Genomic DNA, 25989 nt, shown 5'->3' with positions numbered 1-25989 from the left:
TTTCTGAATTAAAGCACAGCATATGTAAGTACATCTTGCTTTTTTCCTATCTCTTCTCCAAAATGATCACCAAATTTAGTTAAGGTATTCATAAATCTATTCATAAATCACATTAATGTACAGATATTTGCTTCTTGAATTATTCTCCAGGTGTATTATTTGCTAAATTACTTTTTACTTTGATTTATACCACTGTCAGCTCAAAAGAGTATGAATATTGGATACATGAATATATTAATAGATCATAAAAAGATAGGAGAAGCTGATATATAAAGCTGCTTTCCATGCAGTAATAGTTTAAGAGGGTCATTCAGCAAGCCACAAGCCAATTTCAGCTACATTAAACAGAAGCCATCTGTTAGAGCCTGCTCGTATGTGTTCCAGTGAGTTCTGTGCTCCAGCTGCACTGTATCCACTGACTGATATCTAAAATAACCTGATGATCTATAAAAAGGTGCGTGTGGAGGTTGTTTTGCTGAATAGATTGTATGAAATTCAGAATTCATTTTCCATTAAATCCTGTTGAACAAGTTCAGTTAAGTTCTTTCAAACAAACTGTGAATGTTGCTATAAGATGCCAGTATGACTGCTATATTGATTTTTGTGCAACATTAATGTATTAAGAGATTTACCCAAAGATATTTATGTAATCTTTTCCAGGGAGAACCAGGAGTTGCTGGTTTTCCTGGACAAGTTGGCTATCCAGGCGTAAAGGTAAAAAGAAAGAACACACACACACACATACATATGTGCATGTATCTATATAGATGGTAATAGTTCTTCCCAAATGCACCTGCCTATCAGATCATTGCTTTTTCTATAATAGTAACTACTTTTAAGATTTATTGTTTTGATAATAGTTGTAGTTACTCAGCACAGTAATGGTAAGTAACTATGGGAGAAAACTTTTCTGTCTGGTGCGTATGATGAGAGGGGGAACTCCACATTACTGACCACAGGAGCTGGTGATTCCCATTTGCCAACAGTTATTTCTGAGTTTATGTAGTCATAGTTGGAAAAAATTCTCCATGGATATACATTTTTTTCTGCCTTTTACCCATTGCTAGCATTATAACAATGCAGGATCATTTGGATGCTAATTAGATGTAAACATTGCATGTCTCATTCAGTAATAGAAATATCATTGCAATCCATTATCCTTCAAAACTGGAATCAAACCCTGAGTGTCGTGTTGTTAATAAATACTCACTGTGATAAACATATTACTTTAGTGAGGGGCATCGTTAATAAATGAGAGAAAATACGTGAAGAAGGAGTATCACAATGAATACACAGAACCTCTCCAATCCCTGTTCCTTAGCCCACAGCCTCAGAAGCCATCAGTTAATGCTGCAAAGTGTAAGCAGACAATTACAATTACTGCTGTTATGCAGACAACTTCTTGTCACAAGAAAATGCTAGGAAAAATTGGAATGTTTGCATAAAGATTCAGGAAGATGATACTACATTTGCTTATGCACAGAGCAAAAGAAAAATAATCATGTATCGATGCAACTGATTCAGGTTAATTCATGCTTATCTGTCATCATAAAAGTAATTTCCTATTTCTTTTATACAATTTTAAAACAATTTTAGAATTATTTTTAAATCAAAGTATTTCAATTTCAGTTATTTTTACTGTAATTGGCCCTGTTTTACAATACTGTGAATGAAGTAAGACACAGCAGTTGCAAGTTCCAAAATGTCAAGTAAATGTGTATGCATTAAGGTATATTACTGTTTAATTACTGTTAAAGAATTTTTGTCTGTTCTTAAATGTTATAAAGCGTCAGAATTGAGTTTCTTAGGTGATCTGGATTTGCCACATCTTTGTGCCCCCACTATTGTTGAAAAGTTCAGTAACACACTAGCAAAGTGCATGCTTGTATCTATCTGTAAACTTTATTGTTGGATTTTTACAGGGGGATCCTGGAGAAAAAGGGCCCCCAGGTCCTCCTGGAACTGTTGGAGCTCCATTCTTTCCTGTAAAAGGTTATAGCTATTTTCTATTACTTTTTCTACCATATAAAGTGTGCAGGACCTATTTTGCTAAGGTGTTTGAAAGCCATCATTAGTGATTCACCAGAGATCCTAAAACACTGTCTCCCTTATTGCCACATCCTGCATTTCATCCGAGTCCCACTGACCTTACTGGACCTATATTAGATGTACACATTTCAGATTAAATATTTACTTTAAATATCTTTATGAATGCAGTCACAGCTAGATCTGCCAGGCTAGTTGTTTAGCATATTTAGACCTATGAAAAAGACCCATGTTAGGTAATGGTAGTTTGTGTAGTTCCTGAATTATAATTCCAGGTGCAGCTTACTTTAAATCTAAGATGTCAATTGTGTAAGATGTTAAATTCACATATTTTAAAATTCTGTGTAGGTCTGCAGGGAGATCCTGGATTTCCAGGTCCTGCTGGTGATATGGGGTCGATTGGACCACCTGGCCCTGCAGGCCCACTAGGAAGACCAGGAGATGATGGAACAAGTAAGAGATGTTGGGATTAAAATATGAACTATCTACCTGTAGGAAAACTCCTTATTCTAGTTTGCAGTGAGTCACTAACAGTAAAGATGTGGACTTTCCAGACAGTTCTATAAAAATATTAGCTCAGCACTAAGTAAGAGCCAAAAAAAAAAAAAAAAGAAGGAAGAAGCCTCAAATAAAACATTAGGAATTACTAGGAAAGGAACAAAAGAGAAAACAGAATGCTCCCGACCACTCCAACCCTGTGGTATGCCTGTATCTGGAGTGCTGTGCCCAGAAATTCTCTTCTCTGCTCAAAAAGATGAAAACCAAGATGATGTGGATGATCCAAGGTGTGGACTTTGCTGTGTGTAAGGAAAAAAAAGATTGGCTGGGGTGACTGGAAAAAAAAAGATAATGAGGTGAAAGAAGAGAGTATTTGAAGGTCCAAGGCAGGATCCTTTTTTTTCTTTTTTTTTCCTGGGAATTTTGGAGAACCTAAAAAGATATGAATCAAAACTAGACAAATAAATAAAAAGGATGCATTTCGGAGGATTTTGCCCAGTTAAGTCTTTGTTATAGAAGCTCTTCTGCAGGATAGTTCTCAATGGCCTATAATTCCCTTATTGCTATCTCATAGTAATCTTTATTATGATGTTGTATGGGCCATATATCATTATTTTCTTTGCAGGTCTGCCTGGCCTGCCAGGAACAAGTGGGGTACCAGGACCACAAGGTTTTCAAGGTGACCCTGGTTTCCCTGGAACAGGTGAATCAACCCCAGGAAGACCAGGATTTCCTGGGCCGCCAGGATTACCAGGACAGCCAGGAAGACCAGGATTACCTGGGCCACCCAGTAGGTTCAGCAGCAACAGCGGTTTGTACGGGGCAACATCATTTTGCACGTTAATAGACTCAAGAGTGCAGCACTAACAAAAATGTTCTTCTTTCTCCACCACCATACTAACAAACATGACAAATGTTCCTTAAAAATACAGGACCTGAATTTAAAAACAGAGCTCATTATAGAGAAGCCCAAATCAGCATCCTTTGTAAAAAAACAAGAGCCAGAAAGTTCAGTAATGGGAAAGGAAGAAAGGGTAGCAAAAATAAAAAGCACTTGTGTGAACATGGACTCTAGCCAGACTGACTTTTGTAGAATGATCTGTAAGCAATGTCTTGTAAAGCATTTCATCAGATCAGTAGTTATCAGGTGAAGATGCCAAAATAAGGGAAAAGAGAACACGTGCATTAAGTTGTGAAAACAGTAAGCCTGATTTATATTAGCTGTACAATTTCTGTTTCTTTAAAGGTGTAATTTGTACTGACAGAGGAGTACCTGGAGAACCTGGAGCAAAAGGTCAGACAGGCCCTCCAGGAAGGAAAGGTGAAAAAGGAGAAAAGGGTAAGTAAGCCGGGATAGCAGCATTTTAAATACAAGACCTTAGCCAGACCTATCAGCACCTCAGGTCTAAATTTGCAAGCAGTTTATGGTGACTTGAAGGATCATGCCTATTGAAGGGTCCGTTAAGTGACCTGTTCATGTTGTGGCTTCTGAATTAATAATCATCCTGATACTGCAGTTTCTCAATATTGTAAAAGGATACTGATATGCTTCACGTCTGTTGAAGGCCATCATGAAATAAAATTTTCTGTGCGTTACACATACAGAAAAGTAGAAGGCAGTATTACTAATTTTGCAACTGTTTGAATGTGATTTTGCAACACCCACATAGGAAATCAAGGCCTCTGCTCATGTAGTCCTGGTCCTCCTGGTGTCCGTGGTATACATGGACCTCCAGGTACTCAAGGAAAGAAAGGACAAATGGGATACCCTGGAAGATATGGAGAAAAAGGCAGTCCAGGCTTATCTGGTGCAATAGGATCACCAGGGCTCCCTGTGAGTAGTTTTCATGAGAGAGATGTTTGTGGGGTGGAGGGTGGGGAGACAAGCTGCCCTGAAAAATTCTCTGAACATTGCTTTTATGTCTCCTTATTACATGTTTTTACAGCTTATTTAGGTTTTTTTTTTTCTTGCATCAAGGGGCAAAGTTTTATACCAAAGAATAGAATCCCCTGCTGTTTCTGTGGGGTGGTCAGGAGGCTTGGGAAGGCTGGTGTGTGTTCATTTTATTTTGGTTTCAGCTCTTTTTTACTTTTAGCTTTGAATACCCACCATTTTTCATGATAATATTGTTGACACACAGATTTCCTCTGTGAAATTTTTTTCAGTTATTTCAAAGGAAAGGATTTCCAGCAAAATGTTATTAAGACAAAGAACTGCATGACGTTAGCAGGTCAAGATGGATTTTATGTCAACATTCCTCTGAGGGTGGCAGGGCAAGGAAACCTTCATTTTAGTTAGACATTTCAAGCAATTTTCTTTTTTCTTGTCTTTCCTATTTTTCATATACAATGCTTGAAATATTTAGAGCGGTATCCACAGTCTTAATTACTTTGATGAGGCAGTCTGAATATAGTCTCTCTGCCACAGATTCAGAAAGGCAGTGTTATTTTTTGTGCTGTGTTTATCCCCTCAATGTTCCATATTACTTTATAATCTTCCATTTTCGGTCATGGTGCCAGGACAATGCCGTGTCTCTCTACGATACATGTATTAGCAAAAAGGCAGAAATGGAATTAAGATTTTGCCTTTGATTTACTAGTCTGTAGAAGGAAAATTACCAAAACCATCAAAATCAAGTCTCGTCAATTTGTGTGAATGTCTTTCTTGCTATATAAACTTCATCTACTTACCGGCACGTTCAGTAGCGGGAGGGCAGCCTCACTGAGCAGTTGTGATGCTCCAGTTGCTTGCCTCGGTGGTGTCAGGGTTGCAGTCTGCAAGAGGAAGAGTTTGTGAATTCTTTATATCTTAATATTCTTGCATTTCAAGCTACAGCTGAGAAAGGCCCAATTCTTTCCTGAATTACTTCATTTTATGTAGTTGTATCTCTGCACTTTTGGCAGAGATAAACTGAAAAGACAAGGCTCTGTTCAGAAATGTCTTTATAGATGTCAAAAGGGATAGTGTTTCTTTTTTCACTCATTACTAGTTTTAGAGCCCATGTTGGATATTTAATTCCCACTGTATATATTGTTTCATTGCTTGAGAGTAACTTACACTTTTTTGTTGTTGTTCAACGGCAAGGGAACACCTGGTTCTGCTGGGCAAGATGGTGAAAAAGGAGAGAAAGGTGACCCAGGAAGAATTAGAATAAAAGGCAAGTCTGCATTTTATCATTAGCTTTTTTGCTTCCTCTGTGATGCTTAAGTAATGAGAGAACTGCATTCATGTACTCTTATTAAAACTATTATTTGCCAAGTTACTGAATCCTAGAAGTCTGGTTTATCCAGACTGCTTTCTTGGTACTATCTATTTCATCATCATCTTGATCAAAACAAGTTATACTTTTTACTCTGAGACATGAAACAGGTTTAACAACTTGCTATTAATGGTAACAAATGACTTTATGTCCCGAAAAATAACCAGGATCCTATCAAGGTCCATATAGCTAAGACTAAACAGAACACAATTCTTGTCACAGTGTGAAGAAACATTATTGTATAACAACACATCTTCTGAAGTGCCATAAGACAGTGTCTCATCTGTTACCTTCATTTAAACATTCTTCCTGGGAAAAAATTAAATCTCAATAGCCATTCAAATTCCTGCTCCTGTTTCTAAAAATTACTGTGAACCAGGCCTTGAAGAGAAACAGTAGGCCACAAGTTGCACAAACAAAATTCTTGCAGTTAAACAGATGAAAGACCCTTCACAGATACGCTGATAATTTGCAAAAGAAGCTGAAAGCAACAAGTTACAGTTATCTGTCGGCAAAACTTAATTAGAAATGCTAAATTAATTGTTCAAACAAAAGAAAGTCTAACTTACCGGTTATAAAGAGTTAGTTTAGTTTTGGATGCCCATGTGTGTTTACGGATATTGAAGTGGGGTAGAACATATGCCATTTATTTGCAAAGTATTTCTTGACCCAGCAGAATGAATCTAAATAAAATAAATCTAGAGACTTGTTTTACTGTGTCAAGAATCCTTTATTTTTCTTGATGTAAAAATTACATTTTCATAAATAATGGAAAAGAAACATACACAGGCACACACATCCACAGCTTTCAGGAATTTTGGTGCAAACGTGCCACATGGCAAGGCTGTGTGCCAATTTCAGTGAAATCAAGGATTAAAACTTTGACTGATTTCAGTAGCAAAACATTTCTACTCTCTGCGTATGGAATGACAAGAAGTTGCATTCTTGTGCCTATAAACATGCCTTTTACAGAGAGACCAAGTTGTTCCATGAGGTGTCCAACTTCATACTGCCTTCCTGAGCCCAAAATATCTCACCAAGTGAATCTGAATTCAGGAATTGAAAATCCTTAATACAGATCCAGATATAATAAATGGTTACCCAGCACTTATACGAGCAGAAAGAAATTTTAAAAAGCTGCTGTAAATGTCATATTTCATTTTTCAAACTGTTTTAAGGAATAAAAGGAGAAAGAGGTCCTAGAGGGATTCCAGGATTTCCAGGCCAAAGAGGAAATTATGGCAGAGATGGGGAATTAGGATTGCCTGGAGAGAAAGGAGACAAGGTTTGTTTGACTTTCTGTGACTTTTTTTTTTCCGATTGCTTAAATAAAAGTGTAATTTTATTCCATATTCATAGAAGATTAATTCCTTTTACAATTTTGATCAAACAAATATTATAGTAATTAACCATTGAAAAATGATTTCCTTATAAATACCACTTTTCATTGTGGGATTTCTGGGTATAATTTCTGCATATACAGTGTGGATATGGGATCAGGAAGGCACAGACTCTGCCCTGTGTTCAGTTGCCTTTGTATATTTTAAACTGCTCATGTCATCCATCCAGTCACTTAAACTGGTACCAGAGTTTCCCAAGATACTTGTATAACACAGCTTTTGATAATCAAGGAGAAGAAAGAAATTAGGGCTTGTTCCTTCTTATCCACAAACTCTTTTCTTTTAGGGTGACTCTGGAGTACCACTGCTGGGTGACAAAGGGTTCCCTGGGGTCCCAGGGAGTCCTGGGGTGAAAGGACGTATGGGACTGCCTGGCCTGGGCTTTCCTGGCCCCCCAGGAGTCCGAGGAGTGCCTGGGGACTTCGGGGATCCTGGTAGTGTGGGGCCACCTGGGCCAAAGGGTCAGAAAGGTAAATCTGAATGTAAATATTAAGAGATAAAGAGATGAAATACTTATGGAACTGTAATAGATCCTACCAAACATTGATCATATGCAGTGTTATTCATTCATTTATAGTGAAAAGCAATTATGGCAAGTTTGATGGTCTTGTGAAACATGCCCACTGAAAAGTAGAGTGCTCTGTGGATTTTACAGGAAACGGTGGTGGGAGTATGAATCATTAGGGGCTCTGAACCTGCAAACTGGTACTTGCACATTGAAGTATTCCTGTATATAAGAATTCGCAGGCGCAGGGCAAGGCATTTTTGCTGAAGGAGCAGGGAGAACTCAAATGCTTGTGGCTCAGTTTGCTTATAAATATTCTCTGGTTAAAAACAATTCCAGCCTGATATCAATATGAATAAACAAGAAATGTACACAGAATTGAGATGAAAATGTTGTTTCTCTGTCTTTCAACCCAGCTTATTGTAAAGAGAAATTTCTGCTGATGCAAAGTAAAAATAAAAATCTTTGTCTTTACAAAGCTGCATTCAACATCTTGATTCACTACCAGTAATATAAATAAATAGTGTGAAAAATGTGTTTTAAGATTCTCCACCAAACCTCCACCAGAAATACAGTATGGGAAGGAAGATACGCCTATATAGTCCCTTCTCTTTGCCTGTGCACATGGTTAATTTAACAGAAATATTACAGCAAACAGTCAGATTCCATTTATTCACAAATAAAAACTATCAGTTTCTTTTTTTTTCTTCTTGCGTCAGGTGAGACAGTTTGTATTACTCCACCATCCCCTGGAAGTCCAGGGCACCCAGGTTTTAAAGGTGCTCAAGGTATGTCTACTGAGGGCCAGATGGGGGAAATTTCTGTTTTTCTTAATTGAAAATGAGTTTTAATTGCTAACTAAAAAAATTAACTATCATAAAAATATACAGTACACATTTTAGGTTTTAAAAAGGTATATTGCTCAAACTGTAAAACTGCAATCTAATACTAATCTAATATAAACAAAGGCTTGACAGCTGCAGTTTGCATGATCAAAAGGTGTGCAGGCTGCCACCACAGAAATGATTACATGAAGGTAGCTGCATGAAACTGTCCTCCTTCAATTAAAATGCATAAGAGAGACTGAAAATAGGCAGGTAGTTTGACTCTGGCAGGTCCTAGAATGCCTACATCAGGATGCCAGGAAAGAAAGGAGTGTTAAGCAAAGATATGCTGCAAGTCTGTAATTTCTAGACTGACATTGCTCATACCAAATTATGCCTGAACCTCAAGATCTAAATACTTATTACCAAGACTTCACTTGTTCAAATTAAATAAGAACTGTACCAGGAACTGGCCTAATGTTGCTTGTGATCATTTCCAAAACATTTGGAAAAAATCTCATGAAAATACAGAGATGCTGAGCAGAACAAATGAAGAGACTGGATTTTAAACAGTCATTTTAAGATAGTGGACATCACTACTGCAGGTGGTAGCTAGAGGTTTAATAGGTTGCTTATTCTCTTTCTGTTCCAGGACAAAAGGGTTTAAAAGGACTCCCTGGTCGTCCCGGACCAAATGGCTTTGATGGGCAGAAAGGCCAGCCAGGCAGACCAGGAGCAGGAATCCCTGGGCCGCAAGGTGAAATGTGCTTTTCTTTGTCCAAGAGACCTGCTGGTCAGGGTAAAATGCACACAAACAGGGTAAGGCAGCTATCATGGTCGATTAGAATGGGAATTACACTACAACTAAAGCTTAGGGGAGGATAAAGGGATAGAGGAATCTTTACCACTTCCCTTTCTTACCTCTAGGCAGGTACTTCAGTGATGTAAAATTCAATGCAGTGGAGGAAATACTGCAGTATAAATAGATTTGCACTGTAAATGGAAAATAACTAATACCATTTTAGCAAATAGAACTGGACAAAGATTGACCATACACAAAATAAACAGATGTTGCCCCAAACAAAATCAGTTCCCACAGGAATGATGCCCTTCATTCCTCATGTATCAATAGATGTAAATAAGGAATCTAGAGTATATTGTATTATGTTACTTTTCTTGCAAAGTGATAATTTATTTCTAGTTAAATTTGCATTATGATGTTCAACACTTCTTAAAAATCCTCTGAATTATGCCCTGTTTGAATTTAAAAATCATATTGACAGGCTTTCGAGGAAAAGCTGGTGATCCTGGCGATGAGGGTGTAAGAGGATCTACGGTTGATGGTAAAAGTGGTCCTCCAGGTCCACCCGGCTTAGATGGTCAGAAGGGTGTTCCAGGTGATACCACATATGGTCCTCCAGGAATCCCAGGCTATAGAGGACCGCCAGGACCACCTGGTGCGCAAGGAAGAAGGGGTGATCCAGGCATTCCTGGGCTTCAAGGTATGAGGTTTTTTTTTTTTTTTTTTAAATGAAGCATTTTAATATGCTCGGAGAAGAAAGTTAGCAAGGCCAGTGCTGGTTCTGATGTGGCTTACCCTTGCATGGATCCATAATGCTGACTGTGAAAATAGGCCATATTTTTACATTTGTATTCTTACAGCTGAGCAGCCACTGTAGAAGATCTGCACTGCAGAACAAGAATGCCTCTCCCCAGTCCCTGGAGTAGCGCTGCAGCTTCCTGCTGTTACTGTTGTTATTTGACTCTTAGGTGGCCATCTGTGATTAGGATCTTGTGCTCTGCTCCACATATATATTCACAAATTGCCTACTCTGAAAAGACGGAAAAAAAAAAAAAAAAGGCAAAAGGAGGAAGACAGATGATTTGTTTGCCCAGTGTTACACAGTATTACCCCCATCTGCGTCTCCACAGCACGACTTCCTTTCTGGTTCATAGCAGATATTCCTGTTTCCTTTTTATGTCAACACACACATGCCCTTCTGTGCAGAGAACCCTTGTAGAACTGAATCCATCTCTCTGCAGCTGGTCCATACCTGTGAGCTCCTTCCATTCTGTTCTCCCACACATCAGAAACAGCTCGTGTCTCGGGCCATAAACCCCCCTCACCTCTAGGTGAGAGCTGAATTGGTATTTGTTCTATTAGAGCAACAGCTCCACAACAGCTAATTCTAAATTACAGAAAAGCATCAGTTTTTGAAATTTGTACAAAAACTAGAGGTTAAGTAAAATATTCCAATAATCAAATATGTCACTTCTGAATTACAATTAGGAATTCTGAGGGATGGTAAATAATAGAAGGAAAACTTTTTACAATGTTTTTTGTTTCCAGGCCAGCCTGGCACTCCAGGATTTCCAGGAGCCAAAGGTTTTAGAGGCCCAGAAGGTGGTATAGGAGTACCAGGCTGCCCAGGCTTCCCTGGTCTCCCATGTGACAGGGGCTTGCCAGGACCACCAGGACTCAGAGGTGTCATAGGCCAACCAGGCGCTCAAGGTAGACAACATCTTTAGGTTGCCTTACACTGAGCTTTGTATATCTTTATATCTTCTCTAACAAACTTACCCTCTTTTTGGTTGTTTTTTTTTTGACTAGCATGAAAAATTCTGTAGTTGGTATAGACAGGGATTGTTCCTTAATAGGAAGCTCCCTTTTACCCAGAGAATATATAATGTGCTTCTCAGATTTTGTCCAACTTACCTTTTCCCTAAATGCTGTTCCTTAACCAGCCAAATCACAATGTGTTTGCTGCGGAATAATAAGAAGAGCAAATTGTCTCTTACATTGTTGTCCTGAGTAACTTAGTTCCTGAATTTTATCTTCCTTATTCTTTATCTTAAGTGTGATTTAAGGAAAGCTGGAAAAAAAGTGTATATTAAAACTACTTTTGAATTAAAAGTTAGGATTACTTTTAAATTAGAAGTTAGGATTTTTCATAGGAAGCTTCTACTGATATTTCACTCATTATAGAAAACAAAATATTCCAGATAAAAATCTAGACACAACCAAGATTCCTTTCCAGGATGGTGGCAAAGCTTTCAAGTCATTTTGCCATAACTGATGATTTTCAAGTTCACACCAAAATCTACCACTTTCTACTTTTTAAACACAATTACTGAGCCTTTTTTCCTGCATTTATGTACAACTTATATACGTAGAGCATTTTTTTCTCCTCTTCTCAGGATTACAAGGCTTTAAAGGTCAGAGAGGAGACAGAGGCCTTGTAGGACCACCTGGGCTGAAAGGTCTCAAAGGCTCTCCTGGCTCCCCGGGGCCCCCAGGACCTCCAGGCTCCCGCGGAGTTCCAGGATCTCCTGGGGATAGGGGAGCACCTGGTTTCCCAGGCCAAACAGGTACGTTGAGCATCATGCAAAGCCATCATGACTGTAACCACTCTTGTAGGGGGAGATCTTTCTGCTGCCATTAAAGCTAAGAAATAGTTTGCACCCTATTTTTCTTTCCAGCTTCTACAATATCTGCAGAAGGAGAAGACCCTAACAATAGCGTCCTTTATTCTTCCTTTTATAGTAAAATATAGGAATGAAAGGAATTTGAAGATTAAGGAACAGCTGGGGTATCCTGAAGTTTTACTTGTTTTGTAAGATCTTGCTGTCATATTTCCATGCACCATTTTCTATTTAATTAGGTTGTTATTGTGATATGTTAAAAAAACAATATTCCTGTTACTATATTTAGAGGATCTGCTTTACTAAGGCAGTGTTTGACTGCATGCTATGCACGCTGATCAGTAAAGGGAGAAGTAGCTTCATATTACATATAATTCTCCAGAATGTGAGAAATTGTGCAGCAGATCCCTGCCTACACTGGGTTAAGAGCTGCTGAAGCATGAAAGCGGCGTTTAAACTGGGCAGTTCCATGAGTTCTAGTGCAAAACTACATTTACCATGGACAGGAAAAAAAAAATCAAAGTTTGATGCGCACTAGGGCTGGACTAACCTAGTCAGCAGGGATACAGTTAGAAGGTTTTTTTGACTTGAACTAAGGCTAGATCCCATTGAGAATTGTATGAGATTTTAAATTCCAAAGGAAGGACATTTTCCAGGAAAATGAGATTAGGGGAAGGTGATATGTCAATTTAGGTGTTTTGTATCAACAGTTCAGAGCAGTTGTATCAACAATTTGTATCAACAATTTCAGGGCAATTGTTCAAAGTCACCAGAACCATTTCATGCCCCATGTTAGTAGAAAGCAGTATTAAAATATTTTGAGCACTCCACTCCATTTTTTTTGTGGAAAGATAGTGCTGATAAGAATTGGAGGACATGACCTCTGCATATAAGTGAGAGATTTCCTTGTGGTTGGCTGGTTTAGGTGCCCCTTTCCATTACATTTAGGTGCAACCTTATTCCCAAATCAACACTGACTTGTGAGCAAAAGTCCTGAGCTTCTGCAGCAAGGCCCTATTTTCTCTGTCAATCTGGATAATCGAGTCATGATTTCTAGTAGCCACAAGCAAAATCAGATAGTGACTTAGATTATGTGTTGTATTTAAGGCATGTGTTGGGAATAGCTGCTTTAACAACTGTGGGGTGTGAGAAGGAGGGGATGGAAGGGAGGTTTGTTTCAAGACACTCTGGATTTCTAGATGAGTTTGGATTTGATGAGAAGCAATGTTCTAATTATTGAGTAGTTTTCCTGATTTCCTAAGGAGTCTTTCTAAACACCCTACTTTTTGCTTTATACTCATTCTTAGAGTATGACAGCAACACCATAACAGACTGAATATGTAAACAAATGATTTAATATTACCAGGAAGCAAAGGGATTCGAGGACCTCAAGGATTCCCAGGACTCCCAGGAATACAAGGGCCAACGGGAATCCCTGGTTTAAAAGGGGAAGAAGGAGAAATGGGTCTACCTGGACCTGGTGGAGAATGTGGGGATTTGGGAATAAAAGGTATGTAAAACCCATCTTCACTCTGTAGTTTCATTACAACTGTGGTTGGTATATATTTACATTTTCTGCTTGTTAAAACAGTATATTCTCTTCCATCTCCAGATATACCAAATACAGTTCTCTCACTTTCAATTATGTAATGAAAATTCACTAAGAAAAATTAATTCCACTCAGGTCAATAGATGCATTTACTACTGTAGATCAAACCAGTTCAAAGAAACCTTGGATTTTGTCCTGTACACATCTGAAACTTAAGATTTTCATATTTTCTATATTACCTGTGTTGTTCACTCTGTGTAAAGTGTACAGAAAATAACTTATTTAAATATTAATACGGAGAGGAGAATAGTCATTTTGAGGGTGTAGTCATTCAAAATCACAGACTGCACAATGGACAGTACAATTGCCCTCTGTCTAGGCAGGTAGGGAATGATTCTGGTGTAGCATGGGCTCAGTTACTACTGATTTAAATAAAAAGCAAGAGAAGAAAAAAGTGGTGACAGCAGTGACCCTGCTGAAACAACTGGTATCTGCTGAAGACTTTCTCTGTGAGGAAAGCCTGAACTGAAATTACTTTTCAAGACATCTTAGCCATCAAGGATTTACTTATGTTCCATGTTTGGTTCAAAGGTGAAAGAGGACCACCAGGAGACAGTGGCTGCATTACCATTCGACTTGAGAAGGGACAAAAGGGGGAACCAGGTTTTCCTGGAGAGAATGGACTTAGAGGTGGAAGAGGTAAGACCATAAAATGAAGCTGTACACAGGGCACACGTCCCTCCGATTCAGTAAAAACGGCTGGTGTTTTCATCGGTTTGGCCTCACACTAACATCTAGCTTTGTAGATTCTTAAGCTATAAGTGCAGGCTAGTTTCTTCGAGCAGTTACTAAGGCAATTAAAGTGTGAATGCACAGCCAGGCTCCAAATCAGCGTCAAATCACAGCTTGAGTAAACTGGTCATCTTGTTCTGTAATTAACTTCAGGTGAAAAAGGCAATGTCGGTTCCAGAGGCATCCCAGGATTTCCAGGGAAAAATGGTCTCCCAGGACTGCCAGGTGACCATGGTGACACTGGACTGATGGGGTTTCCAGGATCACAAGGTTTTCCAGGACCAAAGGGCTTTAAAGGAATTATGGGCTTTCAAGGACAACCAGGTGACCAGGTAAATTGAAAGTGGCAATAAAAGATAACGTAGATTTTGCAGCTACATCTCTCCTGACTCCAAAAAAAATGGTACAGGGTACTTATATTGCACTTCCTCTTTAGACTGTTCTGCTGAGAAAAGAGCCTCAGACTCATAATATGAAAAGTCAGTTCCTCAATGCAACACTCCAATGCCTGGAATTCTTTTAGCAAAGGAATTGTAGGCAATGTCAATGAATGGCCTCTTGCCTCTCTCCTAGATGCCCGTTGTGATCTTACTATATTGCCACTTGGTGGAACATTTCACTATTTAGGAAAATTAACATGATTCTAAAGAAAAGATTGCCGGGTTACTTACTGGTGCTATCATGAGACAGCAGCAGCCCCAGGCTGAAGTTTGTATGGCTGCTTCTTCATGTCTCAGAGAGAGCAGCTGAGACACTGGCTGGGGGGCTTCTGTGCCCATATGGACAGGCTGTACTCAACACAACAAAGGTAGGCACTGCTGCTGAACAACAAATATACTAAAGCAAACATACATCACACGGGATGCAGGCTGGTTAACATTTGTAATATAGTAATATTTGCATAAAATATAATAACATTTGGTACATTTTCATAGTAGCTTTTAAATCATTCAAGCCCATTGGAAGGAATTTAAAATATTCAAGCCAAATATTAGCAAAAACTATAAAAACACAAATAAAAAATGATTAGAAATTATAATCTAGAGGCTCTTGGAAGCATTAATGATCAATGTTGGACCAGTAACAAAGATGGCATGCTTTTCTGCCGAGTTTAAGATATAGTCTTACTGATTGCTAATCTTTTTTTATCACTGTAAGAGAATCAAATGCTCTTATAGATAATTCCTATTACATGTTATATATCATACATGAAACATTATATTTTGTATTTAAATAAATCAGGGTGATGTTGGCTTACCAGGAATCCCTGGAAAACCAGGATCGACTGGCCCAAAAGGACCTAAAGGTAATAATATAGATGTGCTTTTGCAAGACAGCAGTATTATTAGAATGTGTATATTTTGATACATGGTGGGAACTTACTTTACAAGAGAAAATGGGACAGAAGTGAACATAAATCAGATGGGAATATCATTTTAAAAAATCTGATGTACCCAAAGGCAATATTTGCACTTAACAATATCACATCTTAAAATAGTTTAGAAGAATTTTTGTCAAATTTAATGGAATTTTAAAATTTAACCAAAAAAGAACCTATTTGTAATATATCTTTTAAATCTGTCAGACCAAGTGAAGGAAAATTTCATTATTTATGGCATTTTACAGACATAAAGTTTTAAAAACAGTACATAATGATTTATAATTATTTTTATATCCCTTATTTTCCAGTGTTGTAGGCTGCGGTATTTAAATACTTGGAAATTCTGTAACATTAAAAAAAAGGGCAGAATTTGTATTATCTATGCATCCAATACTATTCAACTGAAAAATTGAGTTTTTACTTACATGATTTTTGCATGGGTTGAGATCACTCTGAGAATTTGTTGTCTAATATTTAGATTTTAAAATTTGATGTTTAAACAAAATATAAAATACTTCACCCATATTATCCCAAATTTCCTTGGAGCACGATTTTATTCTTAATAAATAATGAAATTAAATCAACATCTAGAAAAAAGAAAAGAGACTGGAAAAATTCTTTCACAGTTACATTTTCTCTTTCCTCAAAAATACGCAACATTCTCAGCTACGCAATGTATTGCTACATTGGAAAAAAAAACTAAAGAACAATACTCAATATAAGGTAAACTTTATCAAATGAATTTAAAACAAACTTACTGAAAAAATATCCTTAAAGCAAGCAGAAAATAACTAAAAAACATGGAGATTGGCAGAGTAGATGATCTCTAGCGATACTTGGACTTAGTTATTTCCTCTTACCTTCACAGTAACATCAGACAAAAAAAAGCTTGAGACAGCACAAGTAGGCAGGAAAGGTCAGACATCTGTACAGAAAACAGAAAGCAAAATCCCTTGGAATTATTGAGTCTGATAAACAGGAATTTCAGCACAGCCAGAAGGAGGTTACCTGGCTTAAAGCCCCAGATGTCCCTTAAAAGCTCTATACTAAGTTGACTCATGCTGTACTGATTTTGCATATTCTTACAACCTACCTCTGTAGGAGTTCTATGTTTTATTAAAGTGCTACAGGGAATGTATGTAACATCTTTCAGCATATTCAGTATATGCTGCCAATACTAGAAAAGTTACCATAATTGTTGAGGTTCTTTGTGTGTTGTTACTATGGAAAATGTGCATTGATACTGGCAGGAATCTAAATACAAATAATTGAGTTAGTACTTCAAGACAGCCTGAACTGGCAGATAATTTCCATGTGCTAAAGCACTTCGCATTCTCTATTCTCACAGTCCATTTTATAGAATTGTCTTCTAGCTGTGAATATTTGTGAGGAGGTTTTTCAGTCCTACAAAATTCTCCAGTTTGAGTGTTGTAGATGAAAAGAATATTTATATCAAATGAAACTCATCCTACCTTAACAGGTGAGAAAGGTGATCCAACTGTTCTGCTTGGTACATGTGGTCAAAAAGGGCCTCCAGGAGATCCAGGATTACCAGGTACCTCTGTACTATTAAGAGAATTGGACATAAGAAAATTTCTACAAGCTTTGTTGGCATGTGGGAGGGATTGGGAAGAAGCTCTGCTTTCTGTAAGTATTGAGCTGTCTTTTCTATAGTTACAAACCAACAGGTTGGAGAGGTATCACAATATTGCTAGTGTGAGCGTAGAAGATATAGTCAGCTATAGTTTAATACACCTGTGAACATACCCTGAGCTACTAGGAGAAGAGCTGGCTTGCCTGTATCTTGTTAGTCATTTATACTCTTGCTTTAGAGATACCAGCAGAGAGAACAGGAGATGCAGTGCTAACAAACACATGCAGGCATCTAAAGTATTGAAAATAGAATTCTTTTTCTATTCAAACAAAACCTTACCAGACCTTTATATTTCTAAATATGCAATGAGGAATGGGTAACTTATTAAATGAGAAACTACCTTTTTTTTTTCTCTCTTTAAGGACTCTGTGGATTCCCAGGAGAGAAAGGTTCATCAGGTATCCAAGGGCAACCTGGAAGACCAGGATCCAAGGGGCAACCTGGATACCCAGGAATACCTGGATTTCCAGGTAATGCCAAAGTTTAAAACAATATTGTCATGTAATAGTTCAAAAGAGATGGAACAGGCCAATGCAGTGGAGGATGCACCTCTATGGAGGAGACTACTTTAGTATCCACAGATAGTATCCACATAGAATCTGTTCCAAGTCTCTCAGAGGAGCAAAGTCAGTTGGTTCTTCAGACCTTTTAATTTTTTTTTTTTCCTCCTCAGGTGCTATGGGCCCTCAGGGATTGCCAGGAGAACCTGGAGAAAGGGGGAAACATGGATTTTTAGGACCTCCAGGATTGCAAGGATTTGCTGGTTCTCAAGGCAGAAAGGGTAAGCAGCAGAGTGGAATAACAGCATCAGATGTTACTGTCCTTTTAGCACTGAAAATAGAAAAGCGCCTTCAAACATGCCTAACAAAAGCATGATTTTGATTCCATATTCCATATACACACACACATAAAAAAAGAGTTAAGATGGTTCCTAGCATCTTTGAAAATCCCACTCAAGTAATACAAATGCCCCCTGCCCAAATTATGCTACAATCTAAAGTGAGTAAGAAGGAAAGTAGAACCATACTGATGGCAGAAGTAAAGCAAAGCAATCGTCTTTTTTTTTTTTTCTCTCCAATAATTCAGTTTTTTTCACTTTCATTTCAATTATGCTGTTTTACCTTTTGACCGTGGAGTGCCACTGTTACTCTACGAAAAGAGCAGGCTGCTTTGGATTGTTTTAATGATGAAAAAACATAGTGTCTTCAAACACTGGAAACTTCTAAACCCGTTTTATCAAGTTGTGATCATAAAAATAACCTTGTCTTGCAAAAACAAACAAACAAACAAAACAAACAAAAACTCGCTGGATTGTATGTAGAAACAAAATTACATTTCCCCAGTGGTTGTTATATTTAGATTGAACAGTGGTTGATCTACACAGTTGTTTCTGTTGAAGAAGACTATATCCTCATAAGTATAGAAAACGTTAATAATGAAATTAAAAGTTACATTTTATAAATACACTGATAGTTGCCTCATAACCTGTTCCTGGGTAAAAAGAGTAACAGTAATGACCCATATAAAGATATCACAGTAGTGTAACACTTGAGTCTATGACCAATGGTTACAGAGGACAGGAGATTCTCAATTTCAGCCTAAGGGAAGGTTTCTAATAGGCTACTAGAAAACTGAATTAAACATGGAAACCATTTATGACTGCTTGTAGAAAAATACTGGGGTACTGGTTTAAATTGTCATACAGATTCCTTGCTGGTGCATAATCCAAAAGACAACTTTTCATTGTCTCAAACAATATTGGCTTCTGCACTGAAAACAATATCTAAGTTTGAAGAAGAAAGCAAAGCATTGCATTCCAGAAAACTTTTTAGTAATAGATGGATCCTTTCCATCTTGTTATGAGCAGTCAGACACTTACCTCCTACATTATACAGAAATTATCCCAAGTCCTGCAGAGGAAACCTAATAAATTAACATGTATTCTGGAGAAAGGAAATTTCAGTTTCAGATGGAAATTTATAAGAAACCAAGTTGCCCATTAAAGCTTTGACCCTTTAATTGCCAGGATAGTTGAAAAAAAGGCATAGTACCTTTGAAATTTTACCCAATGATAACAACTAGTGGATCTAAGTGGAATTAGTATTCCAGTTCACTGTAGAATATGGATCTTGTGCTATTTTTAATAAAAAAGTAGCATTAGAAATGAAATGGTTAACTAGTTGTGTATTGCTAAGGACACAATCTTATTAGTGTAATTGCTTTTCATATACATTACATGTCTCACACCTGAAGAATTTTTAGAATAAGAAATATACTTCAATAGCATCTATAAAAGATCACTTTTTTTTATTACAGAGATAATTTTACTACTTAAGGTCTCAGACTGACAAGCCTTACTTGTGTGAATAATTCTTGATGAAGCAAATAGTAAGATCAGCAGAATTACTTGCATGAGCAAAAGATGAGTTTGTCTGTAAAACAGAGACAGTGGTTCACATATAGGTCAGCCAATTCAGCTGTACCTAGACGTATGAAACTCTTAACAGTCCAAAATCTAGAATTACAAGTGTTGATGTTATAATGAATTGTTGGCAAATGTGACAGAATTTCCTTGGAAAGCGAGTAAACCAGGCCATCAGTCTTGACCAAATATGCTAAACATCCAAAAAGTTTTAAATGGTGAACTGAGTGCCAAAAATCATTAGAGCCCATAATAATTTTAAAAATACTATTGTTAAATATCTCAAAGTGGCATGCAAATATTACATAAACTTGAAAAAGGGAACATCCCCAAAGCACAAGCAGTCTATAGAAAGTAGGATTGCAAGTTGGAACAAATGTCATGAAAAAGTAAAGAGCAATGAATCAAGGGCACAACAGATATTACCGGGTGGATTATTAGCTTTGCATATTATAAGCAGGATTCCTTACATAGTAGAGTATATTAACAAGGTCTTGCAGGTTCTCAAACAATTTTCAGCATTGAAATTTTTCCAGGCAAGTCTCTACTACTTTGCTTTTGTTAACTAAAATAGTCCCACAGTTTCTGAGAACAAACCATTGGGACATTATTTTCTTTGACTATTAAAGAACCTTAGTAACCTTTTATTTTTCCTTTCTCAGATGACTGCATCTTTGACTTTCATATTTGCCTGGTGAATTATTTGATGAAGGACATTTGCTGTTGCTGGTGTTTGCAGCAGTTTGTCCCTACCAGATGTGACTTGCTTATAAATTAAAAGAAAAAAATATATATATATATTCATATATGCTTAACTCTAACATGATTCCTGTGCTGGATATACAGCAGATTTTTATCATGCAGAACATGTTGGGATCAAGCACAGAAACTGGCACAGATATCTCCTCTGCCAGGAAAAGGCTAGACAGAGAAACAGAGACAGGAAAAAAGGCACAGAAGAACTAGGCTGGAAGGCCTAGGTGGTAGCAGAAGGAAATTGGCAGAGGAGAGCAGCAGTGGTGAAAGGACAGGAATGGACACCGACAGTAGTGTTGAGCATCTTGAACATCAGCATCCACTATGTTTTTTTTCTCTTCAGAGCAAGAGGCGTCTTAAGTCTACTCTTCTGTCTGAAATCTCTCACTGTCGCCAAGTCTCCCATCAGTTCTGTCAAAGCTATTCCTACCAGTAGCAGTTACAACCTTAGCTCGAGAAAGACACCCCAGAATTAGTCCTGTTTCCTCAGTGCCCAACTGATAGGGTTTTACCTATCGCAGGGCCACAAGGGTGATTAGGGGCCTGGATGATCAGGGGCCTGGAACATCTGCCCTACAAGGAGAGGCTGAGGGAGCTGGGCCTGTTCAGCCTGGAGAAGAGAAGGCTGAGAGGGGATCTAATCAGTGTCTATAAGTACCTCAAGGGAGGCAGTGAGGAGGATGGTGCTGGCCTCTTTTCACTGGTGGCCACTGACAGAACTAGAGGAAATGGCCCCAAACTGAAACACCAAAAGTTCCACAGGAACTTAAGGAAAAATTTCTTAACAGTGAGGGTGACAGAGCATTGGAACAGGCTGCCCAGAGAGGTTGTGGAGTCTCCTTCTCTAGAGATCTTCCAAACCCGCTTGGATGCAGTCCTGTGCCACGTGCTCTAGGTGACCCTGCGTGTGCAGGGGGTTGGACTAGATGATCTCTAGAGGTCCCTTCCAACCCTAAGCATTCTATGATTCTATGATTCTACCTCCCCTCCAGTTCTAAACACCAACATCTTATATGAAAGCAAACTACATGACAAGAACTTTAAACAAGTTTCAGTATTAAGCAGCATTAAGTTAGGAAGTATAAGTAGGAGCATTGTGATGTAATTAATTTATATCTCCCCAAACAATAACATAGTGATGACTGAAAAAATTCTGATTTTTTGTCTTTTTTTCTAGAGTGTTTTTAATGTGTGTTACAAGTTACTGATTCTCATTGGCATTTGCACAAAATAACACCTACCTTTCTCTAACCAAAGAAGTGCCAGAATATAGGTACTATTTTCAATATAATATCAATAAACTTTGAATTTTACTTAAAAGGAACGTACATTTATTTGTACTTCTTTATTGTTCAAAATGGAGACAGCAAGGCACTGTAAGAAAAGCCTGCAGTTTGTATTTTATAAGTGTACGTCTTTTGGCTGTTTCATACTTCATCTACAATTTAGGAAGCTATAAAATGCTAATGACATGGAAATATTTGGCTCTCTACTAAATAAAATGAGCACGATTTCAGATTAGTTCAACTCTTTTTTTTTCTTTTTTTTTTCTTTTTTTTTTTAAGGAGTGGGAGAGGTAAATTGCAGCCATGTTTTTATTTGTTGTACTTCAGTAATTTTCCAAAAAGCACAGCTGATAAGAACAAATATATCCCTAGTGACAAAGCTATTGTATACTATCCTACTTCAGCACTGGTCTCCATTTCAGGTGTGTAAGTTTGTTGCCTGCAAAAACTTTGTGCTGTTAGGTGTAAAGAATTGTTGCAGGATACTGGTGTTTTGCATCCCCTGTCCCTTTTGTTAAATCTGCAAGGACAGGAGAAAAAAAATCAAAGCCACACGGGTGTGCAAACCGCACAAGCTAGAAGAGCGGCTGTGCGGAAGCCCCATCGTCCCAGCCCGCCGAGGCGGCCGCTGGGGGCCAGCGCGGCTCCCGTGGGAGCAGCTGCGGGCAGGGAGCAGCTCGTGCGTCCAGCCGCGGTCTCCAGGGCCGATGCAGAGTGAGGGCTTCTTGCTGTTAGCTGCAGTACAGAAATACCTAAAGGATTAAAGCGCATGTTTTCTGATTGCTTTGATGTGAAAGGATATTATGGCTGCTATTTTCAGATTTCCTTCACACTTCCCTGTCCAAGACGACTGCACTCAATTACAGTGTGGTCTCCTCTTCTCTTGCCAATATGAATCAAATTCAGCAACTATTCTGTCTAGATCCAGAATGCTGTCAGCAAAAACGGCATGATTTTTAATTTTGGCTGTTTAAAGGATTTTTGTAACATTCATTTTGTGGCCTTTAATACCTCTCAGGTCTTCCTGGACTGCCCGGACTAGATGGCTTGGATGGACTAAAAGGTCAAAAGGGTTCCCCAGGATCTCCAGGTAAAGAATGAAAATAGTCATGTGGAGCAGAAAATGTCTTGAATGACTGAATGTATGAGGAATGATGCATGTTATTTTAATTTTTGCCTTGCTCAGAAGAGAACATTAAGTCAGGATAAACTTTCAAACAGAACCTAAAGCTAATAATCTCGTAACACACCTGCAGTTAGTTGTGGAGAAAACTTTAAAACTTCCATTACTCACGTAGTTTTGTTAGAAACTTTCAGAGCTGTTTTTACAATGAACATATTCAAATGGAATATGTTCAAAGTAAAGTCTCCATTTTTTTTATATGTAAGAGATAAACTAACAAATTAACAGGAGACTTACAAAATCCCAGCCCCATTAAAGTCAATGGGAATTGTGCCACAGACTTCAGAGGAACCTGGATTTCACTCATGCTAGTCTATTTGCAACTTTCAAAAAGAACTTTTGAAGCAGTATTAAAATCAGTGCTCACCATCCATCTAGAGATTAAAAATTTATGCTGATAAAAAATTAGATTTAAGACCCTGAATCAGTTTACATTTCATATTACAAGACAATAATACCATATAAAATAACCCCTGAAGGAAAGAGGTGAATGAATAAGGGCCAGATTCAACAAAGCTGTATCCAGCTTTCAAGTGAGAACCAGAAAAGTAGTGCTAGGCAGCCCTTGCTAAGGAAAAACATCTGCAGCTGCTGTTTCTATTCTGCACATCTGTAATTGTACGTGCTATAGACTATATGTACATGACAGTTTTTCTATAAAGGTCAAAGTGAAACAGGGATCCCCGGATACTCAGGAGAACATGGGCCGAAAGGAGACAGAGGTGAACCTGGATGGCCTGGTATTTCTATTCCAGGTCCCCCTGGAGAAAGGGGGTTCCCAGGATTCCCAGGTAAGAAAAGCTTTTTCCCTCATCATGCCCTGCAAACCTGAAATGAAGCTTGTGAAATGAAGTAGGCTCTTCCCCAGCTAGCATGAACATGAATACATAGACAGGACATGCCCTCAACTAAGAAAACCATTTCCAGTGCAATACAATGCCACTTTCTTACCAGTTATAGATAGATATAGATATTATGTTTACAGGCCAGTTAGGAGTGAGAATAGAAGGCAGTGGACTTGGACAGACTCAGGGTACTGCTAAAAATTACCTCTTGGGGAGAAATTCCTGAAGAAAAAATGTGCAGGAGAGTGTGTAGTCACAGAAATACAGTAACTCTATCATCTGCCCTGATGTCAATGAAAGATGCAACTATATTAGAAGATTGTTATGATTATTTAAGAGCTTTGGTGATGAAGGAATTGCACAGAAGTAGGAAGAAGCAAATGTTTGAAAAACAGATATGAAGAAGTGGTACAAGATGTAAGGAGAAAAAGAATCAGGCAACATCAAATATGAGAAAATCACAGGGTTCCTCAAAGCAAACTTCCTGAGATTAATTCCAGTGCGGTAAATAAATTCAAGACAAACAATCAGTTGTCTTCTCAATTCAAACAGTTACAAGTTTTCATGAACTGAAGGACTGTGTTGAAGAATAGAGTTGAAAACAAGCTCAAATAAACTAGATTTCTTTCGTGTAGAAAAGAGAAGTCAGCGTACAACCCCCGGTAATAACCTTCCTGTATTCAAAAGCATTATGCAGGATGGTGACTAGTAGCTCTTCCTACACGTCATGCAAAGTAAGACTTAAGTGCCTTTGCAAAACAAAACAAAACAACAACAACAACAAAAAACCCACAGACATTAACCATTAAACATCAGGCTTTACACATCAGAAAAACAGTACACCTAGGGCTAGTAACTTTATGTTGTTTGCTATTAGTTTTTAGAAAATAGCTGAACTCTCTCATAGACATAAAGTTATCCTGCCGCAGGCAGGATAGTCTTAGAGTCTCTACTTGTCTTGCATTTTTACAATTTCTGTGACTGTTAGAACTCAGGGATAGAGCATTATCTCTGGTAATGACACCCATATGTAACGATCCATTCTGTAACATTTTATTGAAAGGAATTAAAAATTTCAGAAGGTAGCAAGTATTTTCAATTCTAAAAAGTCTTAATTAGTTTAATCGCCAACATATTCAGTATAAAACCGGCAGAATATGTTACCTCCATGTCCATGTCTTGACATTTCAGTATTTTATTTAATAACTTATTTCTGTAATCTAAAATAAAAACAGACCAAAAACTCAGCACTTTTCTTATGTGATCCCATAGGTAGAAGAGGAGCTGTTGGACCTGCTGGACCTATGGGAAGGTCTCCTGTGAGTGCTCCTCCTGGTCCTCCAGGTGACCAAGGACCACCTGGTGTAGATGGCATCAGAGGTATTAAGAATCAAAAATATCAAATGTGAGCCATGGTGCTGTTAGGAGACTCTGGGTTGTTGCCTGTGGAACAACATCCAAAAGTTCATAGGGAACAAAGAAACCAATCAAAACCTCTATGAATGAACAGAGAAGAAAACAGTGGACAGGTCACTGGAGCAAGAATAAAACAATGATCTCCAGATTCAGTTTTCTTGCCTATTTGGTGGTTCTGTGCAAGTTCCATTGTTACAGCATATATCCATTTCCCCACAACCATAATGCAAATAGGGTTCCTGCTGTCTCTTTTTAGTAGGAAGGATAAAATGCCTTGTCCAGAGCTTGTGTGGGCATTTTCTTCAGTTTCCTTTCTACGGTTTTACCTGCAGCTGGTTGGAAACCCAGAAAAAGCTTTCTGATCTAAATGCAGCCCTAGCAGAGATAAAGTCCTAACACTTCTGTAAACATCTCTATAGACCACGTGTTAGGCCCTGGGCCAAACTGAATGCTGTCAGCTCTTCTGACCTTTTTACCTTAGGTAATTATCTGACCTTTTCCTTGCCTAGTCAAAAGATTGGGAAATAGGGGATGGGGATTGGAAGGGTCTACACTACTCTAATAAACACAAAGAAACAGTCTTTCAGTAAAGGTAACATTGACTTGCTGCTTCGTCCTTGTGCAGAATCTATGTAATTTTAGAAGCTATTCCCCTGATTTCCTTTTTACCAGCACCTCGGAGAAAGACTGAGGCTAGTATTTCCAAAAACATGCAAGTTCCATACCATATCCCAGTGAAAAAAAATCAG

General features: G+C 38.1%; 1 protein-coding gene across 1 annotated transcript in view; it reads left to right on the top strand.

Annotated features, from left to right (window-relative positions):
• COL4A4 (collagen type IV alpha 4 chain) overlaps positions 1 to 25989 on the top strand; it is a 58139-nt gene that overhangs the window by 25881 nt on the left and 6269 nt on the right. Inside the window, exons 16-39 of the mRNA XM_088528514.1 lie at positions 661 to 714; positions 1923 to 1992; positions 2395 to 2499; positions 3170 to 3334; positions 3791 to 3883; positions 4215 to 4378; positions 5630 to 5702; positions 6983 to 7089; positions 7491 to 7674; positions 8429 to 8497; positions 9186 to 9290; positions 9817 to 10035; positions 10884 to 11045; positions 11732 to 11902; positions 13323 to 13466; positions 14097 to 14204; positions 14451 to 14629; positions 15540 to 15603; positions 17159 to 17233; positions 17695 to 17802; positions 18006 to 18113; positions 22815 to 22886; positions 23642 to 23770; positions 25097 to 25204. Of these exons, the coding sequence (XP_088384640.1) occupies positions 661 to 714; positions 1923 to 1992; positions 2395 to 2499; positions 3170 to 3334; positions 3791 to 3883; positions 4215 to 4378; positions 5630 to 5702; positions 6983 to 7089; positions 7491 to 7674; positions 8429 to 8497; positions 9186 to 9290; positions 9817 to 10035; positions 10884 to 11045; positions 11732 to 11902; positions 13323 to 13466; positions 14097 to 14204; positions 14451 to 14629; positions 15540 to 15603; positions 17159 to 17233; positions 17695 to 17802; positions 18006 to 18113; positions 22815 to 22886; positions 23642 to 23770; positions 25097 to 25204 (2836 nt within the window). The remainder of the gene's footprint in view (positions 1 to 660; positions 715 to 1922; positions 1993 to 2394; positions 2500 to 3169; positions 3335 to 3790; positions 3884 to 4214; positions 4379 to 5629; positions 5703 to 6982; positions 7090 to 7490; positions 7675 to 8428; positions 8498 to 9185; positions 9291 to 9816; positions 10036 to 10883; positions 11046 to 11731; positions 11903 to 13322; positions 13467 to 14096; positions 14205 to 14450; positions 14630 to 15539; positions 15604 to 17158; positions 17234 to 17694; positions 17803 to 18005; positions 18114 to 22814; positions 22887 to 23641; positions 23771 to 25096; positions 25205 to 25989) is intronic.

Source organism: Tinamus guttatus, unplaced genomic scaffold (assembly GCF_059628265.1).
Source record: "Tinamus guttatus ecotype Peru unplaced genomic scaffold, ASM5962826v1 Tinamus_guttatus_pri_ptg000311l, whole genome shotgun sequence".
Taxonomy (NCBI): Eukaryota; Metazoa; Chordata; class Aves; order Tinamiformes; family Tinamidae; genus Tinamus; species Tinamus guttatus.
The sequence above is the reverse complement of the archived record's forward strand: the minus strand, read 5'-3'. Positions and strand labels throughout refer to the sequence as shown.